The sequence below is a fragment of the Aphis gossypii genome, chromosome 2 (assembly GCF_020184175.1).
Source record: "Aphis gossypii isolate Hap1 chromosome 2, ASM2018417v2, whole genome shotgun sequence".
In the NCBI taxonomy this organism is placed as follows: Eukaryota; Metazoa; Arthropoda; class Insecta; order Hemiptera; family Aphididae; genus Aphis; species Aphis gossypii.
Window position 1 is genome coordinate 59,366,809 of NC_065531.1, and position 15,628 is coordinate 59,382,436.

The window sequence follows — 15,628 nt, forward strand, 5'->3', positions numbered from 1 at the left end:
ATAATATTACAAGTATGTGTAAAATTTAATTTATAGTAATATAACCGTAAGAAGTTTTGTTGGTAAAGATCATGTCCTGGAGTTTTGGGAAGTTATTAAACATAATAAATTTGTGTATTACAACTTATAATAATATATTTTTAAAACTTATATTAATAGAGAAATTAGTAAATAAATACGAAATAATGGATTAAAATCATCTCAATATAGTTTATTATAAATAATTATTAAATAGAAATTACAAAACTGTTAGCCACCTTAGTGTAATAAAATATTTTACCAATTTTGCATTATACATTTGGAAAATTAAAATCAAAACACTTGGAAACTTAATTGATCGTGTATATAATTTTGTTTTCTAAGGTAATAATACAACTTAATACTTATTATTTAGTTATCGTATATTTGTATCAACACATCTTATTTCTAGATAAATAATTATGGGAAGGTCAGAAGCAACAACAATAAATACGATTTGTGCAAATTAATGGTATATTATAATGAAACAAGTGGGCGATACTTCAGTAACAATAAATTAATAATTAATGTTAAACCACAAATTCCCTATAATTGTATCGTAGTTAATTTGATAAATACTTTGAGTTAATTTTAATATACAAACAGTATATTACTTTTATGACCAGTTGTCTGGTCATTATGTCAATAAGTCAGAATGTGTGAATAGGGATTATTATATAGATATTATCGTAAAATTTAAAAACTGTATAAAAAATGACATTTTTGAAAAATTAAAATATGGAGTTATGGAAGAATAAAATATTTTTTGTTAAGTGTATGAAAGTAGACGTATTTTAATTTTAAAGTGAATTACTTCTGACCTTTGACTTAGATGTATGATTTTTTTTTTACAATTATAGATATTTACTCTAAAGCTAATCCACAAGTAAATTTATTTTAAATTTTGTTACTCGTATATTTTACGAGAAAGTTAAAAATTATACAATCTTAATACAACCTTAGTAACAATAAGCTATGACATTTTTGAATGTGTATTAAATCTTTTACTAAGTAAATGCGTACAATATAGAGAAAAAACAAAAATATTATCACCCTTATTCAAAATTTGAATAGTTAATAAAAATTTTACAATCTACGCACAATTATTATTATTATAATTTTTTTTTTTTTAACAACATCGATTGACGTACAATTTAATATTATTATTAATATTATATTATAATACTTAAACCAATGTGATTATTATTGATATAAATATCATAAATTAACACATTTATAATTATAATTATTATAATAATATACGAGGAAAAAAAATATATAAAGCTATTTGCAATTCATATGCGTCTAAATCTACTTGATACCCGATACTCCGAACTGTATGAACGACCATGTCGTGTTCATCAATATAAAAATCACTAAATAAACAAAACAGTAACAAACCGATAGATCGTCGAATAGCATAAGTTCTAAAAATGTGTTCCAGATTGGTGGAGAATGTGAAAGAAACAAACTTAAAACATGTAGTATAAATACAAAACACATCGTAGATATACACAACGTTTGGATATGTGTACATAATATATTATGATAATGATATGATTGAAAAAAATTACAGAAGAATCAGCTTTTGGAAGATTTGAGATAGGTACATATACAAGTATAATATATCCGTTGTATTGTTTTCCGTGTGCATGTAGGAACGTATGAATAAGAAAAAACAATATGAATTATACAAACAATAACTAATTGATTAAGCTAATATGCTATTATTATATAGGTGTTATGTATCTATATATTATTCAATATACCTATATATTAGCCTTATGGTATTAAAAGAAAATTCTATAAATAAAAGTACGTAAAACATACCCTTTGAATAATATAATAGTTTCTACGCATATTAGTAGGTAATATACACATATAAATAAACTAAATTTGTTTTCGTTGGCCAGTTTATACTAGGCTCTAGGAAATTTATATTACCGAAACTGAATATAAACTTGACCAATTATGTCGTTGAATAAGACGGTAAGTGCTTAAAATATAATTTAGGTCAAACACGAATTATTGAGGAGTGACTACTGATCATAGAATCATTTATCGATTATAATATTTTAGTGTTAGTTCACTGTGTGTATTATACATGGGTATATTGCACTTAGCCTTTATAGTGATGTGTACCATTACCGTGTGTTAGGGAACACGAGTCAAAGGATAGTGCATAATATGGGAAAACCACGTAAGCTTAAGTACATGCCAAGTTGGGGTTTTGGATTGATTTTCTTACGAATTGTGGCCACCTGCAGAATATACGATACATTTAAACTGTAAATTATTTATTTGAAATAGTTTTTGTAGATTTTCACCCTTATCGAATAGCCCTTCAAAATTAATCATCCATAATTAAAATATTTTTAAAATAAACATACAAATGTATAATAATATCTACTGCTGTATTTGTCATGTATATTATCAAGTTATATTTTTTTGCGGTTCATTAAATATTAAAAAAAAAAAAAAAACAGGTTCTATTTATAGATACTTACTGACTTTTTCAGTATTTATTACTGGGAAAATATGCCCTATTCATGTTTATATAGTTGATAGCTTTCGGTAACTTTAAATGAATTATGTGTTTAAAGAAAAACGAGACACAACTTTTTAAGACTCGCTTTTAATTCTTTTTTAAATTTTAGATTCAAAGGCAAAAGATTTTCCAAACCACTTCAAACATTAAAAATTATTTTCATTTTAATATATAATATTTTTTTTTTGCACGTGCCGACAATTTTTCGTAATGTTGCGTGATGAAAAAGACCAAAGAAAACGACGTTGGGAAATATATGAGAGAAATGAACGTACTCAAGCAAACGTGAAAACTCGTGAAAAACGTCCGGTAAGTTTGAAAACAATAGAACAGATATATATTATTATAGTTACAAAAAACTACATTAATTTGCAAATTAATTTATACACAATACGTAATAAAACGTTTATTTGTGTACAACTACTAACTAATAATATTACGTGGTCCCTGATTCTGCTGGCAATACAAAATACACGTTTGAACAACATTTTATAAAATATAAAATGGATGTGTTACGAACGCGATCGTAATAATAATGACAGTAATGGTCCCTTAAAACCATCATCATTATCGTCAGAATAATGACTGAAAAAACAACAAATAAAAAAACGCGAAACGTTTAAAAACGAAATAATAATTCAAAACCCATTTAAAATTAGATGATTATAGTATTAAATTAATATTAATATTATGTATCCAAGAAAACTACTACCTATTCGAGCGCTGACATGTTATCATCAAATGATAATTTATAAACTTCAGGCATGTCATCGTAGCAGTTGTACTTGGATTGACGTTATTTCTACGACTTATACCTATATTTTAACTAATCTTATAATTATTTAGTATCGATTAAAATCAGAATCATTTTCAGAGTTTTTCGCTCAAAAATAAATTGCCTACGAAAAGACAAAACGAGGCTTACTTCTGAAAAATGTCATCTAACTAACTATATTTACACAAACGCACGTTTATGACGTCTTGTGAACTTATCAACGAGTACTGTATGAACATTAGAGTTGAGTTTACTTTCTGTAGTCGTATCTGGAAAGTAGCTGATTAAAATAATACACGACTTAAACTTTAAGATCTGAACTTAGATCGTGTTTTTTGATCAAATGTTATTACCATAAACGTAAATCCAAAAAATAGAAATGGTGATGAGTAAGGATTTTTTTTGAATTTTTTCAGCCAGGCTGCACATGCTAATAATATAAGGAAAAAAAATAGCAATAGAAAATTATAAAAAATAACGTATGAAACGGCTATAGGTACATTATACCTATATACGCTATACGCTTATACAGGGATTTGATCGCTTTTCGTGATTGTAGTGGATATTTCTTAACGGACATCTTTTTTTTTTTCTGCGAAACAGTATATAGTATGAAAAATACAAAATGCAACTAAATAATAAAAAGTTTTTTTCTTTTCCGAATTCGTCATTAGAGCACATGTAGGTTTTCACACGACTTTGACTTGGAATCTCTGGCCCACACTTTGCTTAACAGTCCCTTTACCCGGAGGCTGGTAGACGTTCGGGATCCTCTGTATTTTTTGAACGTTGGGCCGCAGTTTCCCAAAGGCGACTTGGAGCGTTTGCGCATCGACGAAGACCGAGCGTGGTGTGTATGTTCCGGTGGTTGGTCCAACTTCAATCGTATCTGCGTCAGTATGCCTACCAGTAATTCATCTACGTTGTAGTTAATGATCACCGATGTCTCGATAAATTTGCAGTCATATCGAGTTGCCATTTGTTTGCCAACTAAAAAAAAAAATCGTTGTGTACAGAGATTTGAATTAGTAATTGTATCATTGGAAAATAGGGTGTTTTTACGGCAAAAGAGAGAACGATTCATTCGGAGACGGCCATTGTTGTACATTTATATGGGCGATTAGCATATTATCAATTGTTGACTAAATACGTTTTGAAAATCCACAGATTTGGACAGACATCAATAGTTTATAACTAGTAGTCTGTGTAATCTCAGTCCGTTTTATTTTTTTTCCGAATCAGTTATCCCACCATGTTTGACCAATAACGATGCGTTAAATTTGTAACATTAGAAGGAAATTGCACTTTCACTGACTAATAATTTGTTATTATAATATTACAACATAATTATTTGATGAGATAAAAATCAAAAGTTTTGTATGGTAAATATTTTAATGTGACCGATTAATTCAGAGCAATTCGGTTTACACTTTTAGTGTTATAGACTTGTTTTATATTATTTTATAATAGATATTTCATCTCATCATAATCTATCTTTCATTGGCCTCAATCTTTTGTTACAAAAATATGTGTTATTATTTGTTTATTTTGTAGTTAGTGTTACATTTTCAATACCCCATCGTCACACCATTGGACCAATTGGTGGTTGAAAATTATGTAATGTACGTTAAAATTTGATAAAAAATCCGATACAGTAAATATTTTTGTGTACCGGAATTAAAAATCAAGTATATTATTAACGTAGATTTCTAGGGAAATAAATGAAAGCGATTTCGTGACATATAAATACATACATACATAATAAGCCCCTAATCGATAGAACAAACATATTAAACAATTATAATACTTATAATATGATTATTGAGTAGTTAGGTAGGCACTTAATATTTTTATTGATGAAAAATACTACTGTACCTCCTGATGGTACGACGTTTGGTCTCACGATATCGTTTTTGTTACCAACTAATATCACAGCTTTATTTCTGACTACATCTGCTTTCCATAAAGCTTGTAACCATTCTTCGGCTTGTTTGAAGCTGTCCCAATCGTTTCTCGAGTAGATAATACAATAGGCATGTGGAGACTCCTCAAAGACGTCATTACAATCGGCTGGCTAAAAACATATTTTATCCCATTACATTAATTTTTATGCAGCAAACGGTTAATATTTCTTATATTAGCTATATTATATTCATCCATTATATTATAAATAAGGTGTAATTTATTGACAATATTTATATGATTAAAAAGTAACGAGAAAAGACTCAAAGTAAATGCTTTAAATTTAGCTATTTGAGATTTGTTAATAAAATTAAATGGTATTATTTTTATAAATACTTCTTAAGCTGTACAAAAAATCTCAACAATTCGAAAATTTAAAAAACAAGAATTTAATTCAATACATTATCAAAGAAAAAATGGAGGTGAACATGTTTGGTGAATTACAATGCACCTGTATTATTTTCAACAAATATTGTAATTCAATATAATATTATCATTCTTTATTGTAGCTTATGAAATGATAATACTATCTTAAGTGAAAATGTATACTTAGAATATTTCTTTATATATTTTTTTAATATGGTAATATTATAATAATTATGATATGAGAAAAGTCTTCACAACAGTATTATTATATTATATTATAATTTTTTTAATATTTGAATGGAAATTTAATACCTACATTTTTTGAATGATTTTAAATAATAAAATAAAGTTTATAGTATCATTTCAATTGAATAGTAAATTGTTTTATAAAAAATTTCATTACTTAACATCACTTTTCTATTTAAATAATAAGTTCAAAAGTTTTTAAATCCAGCTTCTTTAAATAATTGCTTTAAAATATTAAAACAATATATTGTTATATTGTCTTATATTAAATTAATGTTATAGATATTTCTTGGTATTTTATACGTTTGGGAAATCTGTCATTAAGCCAATATTCTTAAGACTCATATTATTATTATTAAATGAATAGGATTGTTAGGATTATAAAAATACAAAATATTTTAACCATGTTAATTGTTTTTTTTTTAAAATACTTTTTTTAAATTAAAAATTGGAAATACAAAAATAATCGATGTTCGAGTAAAAAATGAATTAAGTTAATGTTTTTAAGTTTAACGTAATGAAATAAATTCAAATATTTTTTCAAATACATTTTTTTTCTTGCTGTCATAATAAATATATAGGGTGCCTGAATTTTATTGAGTATGGTGATGTATATTTGTTGCACTTATGGCAATATTACGCAGGAGTGATACAACACTAATTGAGATTATATATATTATTTTATCGATATAATTCTAGTGTTATAAAGTTTCTTGGTGATGTAACAAGGGCTTTTGTGTAAACTGTATTACGTGTAATATCAATCACGCGATGTAGCTGTCTTTGACGGTACTACATATTTTTATTGAAATAGGAGGGTACTCAGCTATTGATTTTTGAAATTGTAGCGACCTTTCTTGTGAAGTGGTTTTCAATGCTTTTATTTTCATTTGTAAAGAATACGTTTTAGTTAATTACGACGAGTTCATTTAACAAACTCTTAGACTAATAATTGGTGTTTATTTTATATGTATCACTCATCAATGATCTCTAGTTAGTTTAAACCAAGTTTCCTTATTAGCAATGTCAAATGGTAAATATATTACTGCAGATAATTAATTATATAAATATTATATAATCCAATATAAATATAAATTACAATTTAAATTAATTTACCTTTAATAATGTAGTAATATAAATATAATTAATGTTTTATAAGCTGTAATGATTCAATAAAATGTATTATTGTTCTTAATTCATATCCTGAAATAGATATTTATTTATTTTTGTTTATTTTAAACAAAACGAAGAATTTTTTTTATTAAAATAGGCTTTTGACGTAGTGAAATTATTTTTATTTTACTGCAGGTAGTACAAACCTAATAAATATGTTTGTACAGTATACATGTTTTATATATTTATAAAACTAAATTATTGTATTATACATGTTTTTTTTTGTTATTCTAAGTTCTATTATACCTTAATTAATTATTTGACAAGGATGACAAGGATAATATATTCTATACAATATGATATTATTAGTATACCATACTACTATTGTCTATTAACCTAAACTAACCAGACTTTTCGGGTAGTTCCTCGAGTGGCTTAGGGCACATGACTACTAAAATATTATAATGTGAAATAGGGTGTCTTAAGTGCCTACATAGAAGTGATATAGACCTATATGTAACATAATTTATAAAACTTTTCCCGAAACTTGATTTGCATAATCGACTAGCCAAAAATTGGCGAGTAAAGTGGTGGTTTTAAAATGATGCGTATGTTTTAGATTTTGCTTAGTATTATAAATGTATTTTCTGTGTCTTTCATCATCTTTTTGATCACTAAAAATTCTTCAATTAACCTTGAGTTGGAAATTTATGTGAAATGTATTACTCACCGCATTAGATTTATCTAAAAAAATTAACTCGGACTCTTCTCCATCTAATAATACAGAAACTGACTTTTCTCCATCTTCGTCTAAAACAGAAAATAAATATAATTTAAAATAGATAGTTTATAATTAAGTCTAATAATTAGATAGGTAACTTAAATTAATAATATAAATTAAAGGGATTTTCTTGGTGCATAGGTACTTCTATTCAATTATTAATTTTATAAAACTTTTTTTTTTATTAATGAGTAGTTGTTCAAGTGTTTATTTAAATTATATATTATGCATATAAAAATTAAATTAATTAAGTGTAGACTTATACATATACGTCATATTCTATGTTTTCCCTTATGTTCTTGCAGGAAGTAACAACAGTACTTTAAAAATACAAAACTAGAATTTCAGTTTATAATTGATAAATTAAATATATAAATTAAATTAAATTTTAATAAATTTATTATTACGCAATAATAGTTATGAGAGCACATCGGATACTAAGAATTACATCTTGATATTTTAGTAAATTGCTTAAAAATGTATTTGAATTATTCGAATCGTAAATTCTAAGGATTCCAACAAAATTTATTGTATTATATCTTGTAAAAATCGTTTCTGTTGTGTCTTCTTAATAGTAATAAATGTAAATAAGTTAACATAAACTTCCAAAATAAAAATAAAGTAAAACTTTTTTTTAATAATTTAGTTGTAATTAGCAATAAATTTAAACTTGTTGAGTCATATTTTCATCTATTTAGGTGTTAGTAGTTTCATATACTTTTTTTTTTAATTTAAAGAATAGCCGATAAAATGTTCGTATATTATTTTATTTTATAATATTAAGAACTTATTTAGCATTTTACAACAGAAATTAATGCATTATCTTTAGAATTAATTACCACATTTCTTTATACTACGGTTATTATTTTATTAAAATCATAAAAATAACGTTTTTCATTGTACTCAAAATGCTTTTATAAAAACCTAAAATGTTCAATTTATTTTTAGCATTTATTTGTAATGATGGAATTATTATAATGGAATATAAATATGTTATTTAGTAAAAAAAAAAACCATAGAAACTTGTTTTTGTAAAATTTAAAAAAATGTATAATGGTAAACTAATAAAGCTTGGAAAACTTTAAAGAAACATGATTTAAAGTAAGAAAGAAATATTTTAAATTACTTGATAAATATTTGTTTGTAAATAGATATTACGATAGAAATATATTTTAATGAACAGTATGAATATGAAACTATGAATATACAGAGTAGATATTATATTATTACTAACAACTATCCTTTACAATAATTTAACTTCAATTATATTAATATTATTTTTCATTTAAAACTAATAATTTATTTATTTTTTAAATTATACTATTTCATACTATCAGGAATAATATAGTTAGTTTTAAATGTCTTTAGATTATTGATATAGTTATTAAACTATAATTAGACTTGAAATAATTAAAAACAATTTTACTGGCATAAAATAAAAATATAAATACATTTAAGTATCAATTTTAAAATGTATACTAATTGGTAAATAATAGATATTTTATTTATTTTTATTTTTGTTATTTTTCTAATTTATTATAGTTTAGAATAAAGTACAAATTGAGAATAATATGAAATTTATTAGAATTTAATACATTAGTATCTAATGGTAAAAGTAAAGGAAAATTGTATGTAGTTTTTCAGTATAAATGTATTTAGTTTTCCAAACGACTTTTAATACTTATATGTTCAATTGAAAGTCATTGTCTCTTAAAATTTAAATAAATTCTTAAGCTTAGAAACATCTTATTATACGAATTACAATTACAATGGACCTATGTAAATAATTTAAAACGCAAATGGCTTCACTACTGAGTCATGCATATGCACTTTATGTTGAAATGAGACAACGTTATCAGTTAAATTTTTGTGGGAAAGATAGGTCCAATTACTACTATTTTGTGCAGCAGACTCTTATAGTATCGAATAATATAGATAATAAGGAATCGAAAACTGAATACCTATTATAGATGTATGTTATTTACTATTTACACAATATTATTGTATTTAAAATTGATCTCTAATTAAGGATGTTTTTATTATAGTTTCTACAATTATGTAGCATTGCATTAAAATTCTATTCATCCATTCAGAAGTCTACCAAATGACGAGTTAAACCCGAAATATAGTATAATATACTACAAGTATAAATAATATAGCAAAGCAAGTTTTTTAAATATTTTTTTTTTTGTAATTTTTCCTGGCGCTTAGAGGAATAGATTATTTTGAAAATTATCTTTTAAGTATGTACCAACTAGTCGACATTTTCGTAATAAAAAATTGCCACATACAACTTTTTAAGTAGTCCTACCATAAAATAATGTTCACATAAAAATGAAATTACGTGATTTTAAAACCAATACTTGGAACTTCAAAGTTATGAAATATGATGCTAGGTATGATCATATTTTATATACCTACCTACAATAATACGTAGAAAATGTTTTTATATTGAGTTGACGATAAAGCCTGAAAGTCTGTTACCTATTTTTATTATACTCTTATTAAAATGGAAGTTTTACTTAATAAAATTGAAAATTAATTGTACGGTTTCATTATTTTATGTTAGCAAAACATGTTCAATTAATGACATTCACGATTTACATAATATGCAACGTGGAAAAGTTTTCGTGGCGAGGAAACAAGATAATTGCTTACAACACACTTGTGTAGGTTATTTATTTAATTCATTCGTTAATATATTTTCAGCGACAGATTAATTATTTAGATACACTTAGTACATTCAGCTTCAAAATTCAACTTCAATTATAACCCTATGGATATTTACATAGTCTAAAGGATATTTAAGTTTATTATAAAAATTTAACTATATCAACTAATTTATTTTATTAATTACTAAAATTCTTAACAAGTATAATATTTATATATTTAATATTCATATTATTTATTTAAAGTTTTTTCTCTAATAATCAAGCACTTTGCGTGTTATTGACTTAAATTTTAATTAATTGCTTTTATTTTACGAAATGGAACAGTACAACAAATTATGGCAATATTAGCAATCTATACTTATTTTTATACATATACATACCGATATACCTATATTGAATATTGCATATAACTAATAAACATTTTAAAGAAAGAATATTAATTAAATGATGTAACTAATTTTTCTTTTTATACCTGAAAGTAAATTAAGTTTTGAATAGATGTAGGACAGGATTTAAAAATAAGTTGGAAAGCTAAAGAAATAAAGACTGAACAGGATAACATTTCTACGAATACAAAGAACACGAGATAGGAGAGAATGTATTTTGAGGCCACAAAATGTACTCTCTTAATGTATACGTAGTGAAGAGGAATAAAAAGAAATACCGAACAAGTTATAAAGTAGACTACAGACACATGGTATCGTCAAGAAAAATAATATGAGAATTAGAATCGATAATAACAACATGTTTTAAATCTATGGTTCAAGTACAGTAAGACAATTTTAGATAAATAGAAAATAAATTATGAATTCTTTCATTTAAAATTTTAAAATTCAGTTAATTTTTAAGCGGTTCATCTAAGATAATTTTTTTTTTTTAGGAAACTTCTAATAATATTTTTAGTTTTTCACATTATATATTACAATTTTTACTTGTATACTATGAAATATTATTAACCTTTCCTTGTTCTTCATAATCGAGTATCACCTTAGGCGTTAGGGTTAAACGACCTTATTATGAAAAAATATTTAATTTAGTTTGAAATGCAATCCACGCTCATGTATACAACCTTAAAGTGTGGATGATACCATATTTAAATTTGAATAAATAATCAGATATCAAAATAGGGTCAACAGCGAATAATTGTGCACCGATGCACATTTGCGATATCGTGTGAATAGCGCTCCAGCAAGCAGTAGGTGTAGGTATAGGCTTCGAGTGTTAATCGTTGGAATTATTGGTCGTTTCCTGGCCTGACAATGTCATTACCGATAACATTGTCTTCACAACAACGGATTTTATCGATCGGTTATTTATTATACTGTAATATTATGCTCGAAAATTGATGTTGTTGTTTAGGATTACGTTACGGCGCTTATAATAATTTATTATATAATGTTAAATATTTTGTGTATACAATACGATTGTAATTTGAATTATTTTATTATATTAATATAATATTTTTACTGTACAGTAGGAAACAAAACCGAAACAGATTTTTTCCAATAGCATTGTTATTATATATTGACATTTTATATTATTTCATAATATTTTGTAGCCAAGTCTTTGTAGTGGTTGTGACAATATATTTATATATATTTTTTTTTATTATTTACATTTTTGAAAACTATTGCGCTGGAGAATGCTTAAATAAATAATGTCAACAGAAATAAATAAACTATTGAGGTTTAAAAATTTGAAAATTAATTTTTTTCGAGTATAGGTACCTATTAAGAAAATTGAATAGCACAAGTATACATTTTAACTTCATAATAAACTTGAGAATTGAGACCAATGCTGCTGTTTTCATACTAAGCAAGATACTCGATAAAAAGATAAAAAAAAATAGAATGGTTTTTATGATAGTAACAGGACGTTCGAACGATTTTGTATTTACAATAAATCGGTATCGTTTTCGACGGTAATAATTTTTTATACTATCACACGATCATTTTATGCCGTGATTTTTGTTGTTTCAAATCGTTGGAGCAGCAACCAGACCGTATATTGCAATTGGATAAAACGGCTTTATCAAACAACGTGGACCTATACATAAATACACGGAATATATACATATTATATTATTTTATATGGTGGACGCGGCGGGAACAGGGACGTTTGGACGAGCGGAAAAGGAGCCGGAACATTTCACGTACAATACTGGAACGTATAATATTACGGCCCGCGGTGTGTAGACCCGTGGATGATAAATCACGTATGGCCGAGGTAGGCGATTCCTCTCCTGCCACCGTTCCCGTTGGTAGCGTGGAAAGCTCATCAATCGGCAGAAGCTGTGAATACATATAATATATATATATATATATACATCTACCTACCTACCCTTTTCATCGACCACCCCCCCAACGTTGCCGGTTCGTTTTGGTTTCGTGCGCGTTTACACATACGCAAACGATCGCAATATATATATATACATATGTGTGTTTGTGTGTATACTATAGAAGGTAAGTACGTGTTTAAGTAAATCTACTAATTCAAAATACTAACACGTTTTCGATGACTTTCCCGACGACGAAAACGACACAGCCAGGCATAGATTGTATTAGTACGAATTGACGCGTTTGTTTTTCACTTTGAAACGCGCCATCAGCGAACGAGAGTGTTTTCTATATTTTATTGACTGCACGGCCGTTCATTTTTTTTCTCTCTAACGGTTTTTGGATCACAAAGTACAATAATAATGTATTTGTTTGGTTTCAGTAGCAAACATGCGGTCGTTTGTTCGTTTACTACTTTACCAGTCATGTGTTGTCACTACGTAATCGCTGCTATACGAGTACCTATGTTGGCGTTATTCCGGTGACCCGAACAAATCGACGAAAAAAAATAAAAAAAAGTCAATACACAATCCACAATTGATATTCGTTTATAAAAGTTTTCAACCTTACGATTTTTTTTTTGAAATGATTTATTCTTTTTTCTTCCGCAGAGGGTTTAAAAGACATTGTTGAATTACGAAGTTATGTACATTCAGCTTTATTGAATTCTGTAAAGTAAACTGGACAAAATTTTATGTTTTTTGTTGAGTCGTTTGACTTTTGTTGAAACTGATATTTCGACTTAAAAAAAATATCAAAGAAGCTTTTTCTAATGTATATTATTTTACCTATAATTTCAATATTGAATTTTGATGGCGTCGCATATAAATGGATATATCAAATATAATATGTTGATTATTTTTTAAAAGTCAGATAAAATCACAATTTGCCATTTATTTTAATTTAGACATTATTAATAAATATATTTAAGTACAAATTAACGAAAACAAAGGTTTAGCTAGTTATAACAGAAGAAATATAATTATTATTATTTTCAATATTATTGGTGTATGCTTATATTATATAATAATAATTTATTTTATGTTAAGTATAATTTAACTATTATCAGATTAAAATTGAATAGGTAAAAGAATGAACAATATTATTTGTAAATAATAGATTCTAAAAATAACACAACTGTATTTTAGATTTTAAACAGATCGACGAAACAATGTACTTCCTAATGGTTTTAAAATAGTGCGTTTATTTTTATAAATTAAATATAGCTATTACTTGCATGCGTGTTTATGTGTGTAGGGTAAGGGTAGGTGTTGTTAAAAGTAAATAGATCTCTGTACTTAGATTCAAAGACAATTTAAAATTATGAAATTGTAGAATTTATACAACGTAAACCTCCAATATATTTTTATTATAATACAAAAATTAATAATATTAGTAAGTACTTGAAACCAAATATTTATATTAATATCTGTTTTTTTTTTATGTGAAAATAAGTTTAATATCTATATCTTTAAGTATAAAATATGTATATTATATACCTGATATAAAATACAACATTAAAAAATACAGCAACAGTATTTTTTTTTTAGTGTTTTGAAATACCTATTAACTTGGACTAAATTTGTCAAAATTATGAAAACATACAAATTATGTTTTAATCAAGAATTCATAGTAAATTATTTTAATTTAATACATTGAAAAAATTAGGATATTATTATTTTTTTTTTTTGAACTATTAATTTGTCAAGTATACAAAACTAATAGAATTTTGATTATTAAAAATTCATATTCTGAATTGTTACTGTGATTAAGACGTAGGGCATATCAGCTATATATCATTAGTTAGGTATAGATTTTTAATGAATAATCTTACTTATAACTTATCGGGTTAAGAGTATTATGTATAATTATAATTTAATATTTATTTTTCGTTTTGACAATTAAAAACTTTCTGTTAATAAATCAGTTTAAATTTATAATAATCAAATTAAAAGAACAGCTATTTTATTGCTACTCGTAACTATATAACTATTTTAGTATGTTTATATAATATTACCATTGTCATACACAACGACATGTAAACGATAATGACAAGATGTAATCTAAAATTTAACTGACGTAAAACTTATTTTAAAGTTCTAAAACTATATTTGGACCTGTTAAGTATTTTAACTTTAATCAAGATTTTTGTGTCAGTAAAAAATTAACTGGATTTTAAATTCTTACATTTTTAAAACAATTCAAATATTTATAATATTTATGTATAATAGCGATTAGTTGAAAAATGTAAATTAGATTGAATAAGCTATAAAAACGAATCATAAAATAAAGTTAAAATTTATTTAAAAAAAAAATATTTAAATTCTTATTATTTTACCAATTTGTCTTTTTCTCTAGTATTTATTTGAGATTAAATTGATATGACGTGTGCATTGATATTATTAATATAATACTAGTTTGTTAATACTTGCTTAAAAATTAAATTGTATAAAAATTTAATAGTAAAACCAAATAATACTGTTTTGTATTAAAACACAAAATTCGATTTATATTGTACAATAATACACCATTATTATTTTTATTCAAGTTTTATATATTTCATAAAAAATACATTACATAAATTACCACATGTGCACAGTATAATTTTATTTTTATTAATACCAGCCATAAGTATTATCAGTTTTGTTAGTTTTAAGTTTTCATTTCAAGCTTTTCATATCGATTTTAGACGAATATGATAGCTGCAAGCAGTGTGGTATATTTTTCAGATACGAAAGTTGGTGTTCGTTGGCTAAGTGGGTGTCATAAATTAAATGATTAATTGAATTGTTTTGGAAGTCGTTTAGTGTA

At 25.3% G+C, this 15,628-nt stretch overlaps 1 protein-coding gene across 1 annotated transcript in view; it reads right to left on the reverse strand.

Moving 5' to 3' along the window:
- Positions 1–190: 190 nt before the first annotated feature.
- Positions 191–15,628, reverse strand: part of LOC114122742 (serine/threonine-protein kinase pakA-like) — a 195,790-nt gene continuing 180,352 nt past the window's right edge. Inside the window, exons 9-11 of the mRNA XM_050202349.1 lie at positions 7,759–7,838; positions 5,217–5,415; positions 191–4,331 (exon numbers count right to left, since the gene is read on the reverse strand). Coding sequence (XP_050058306.1) covers positions 4,012–4,331; positions 5,217–5,415; positions 7,759–7,838 — 599 coding nt within the window. The 3' untranslated portion in view covers positions 191–4,011. The remainder of the gene's footprint in view (positions 4,332–5,216; positions 5,416–7,758; positions 7,839–15,628) is intronic.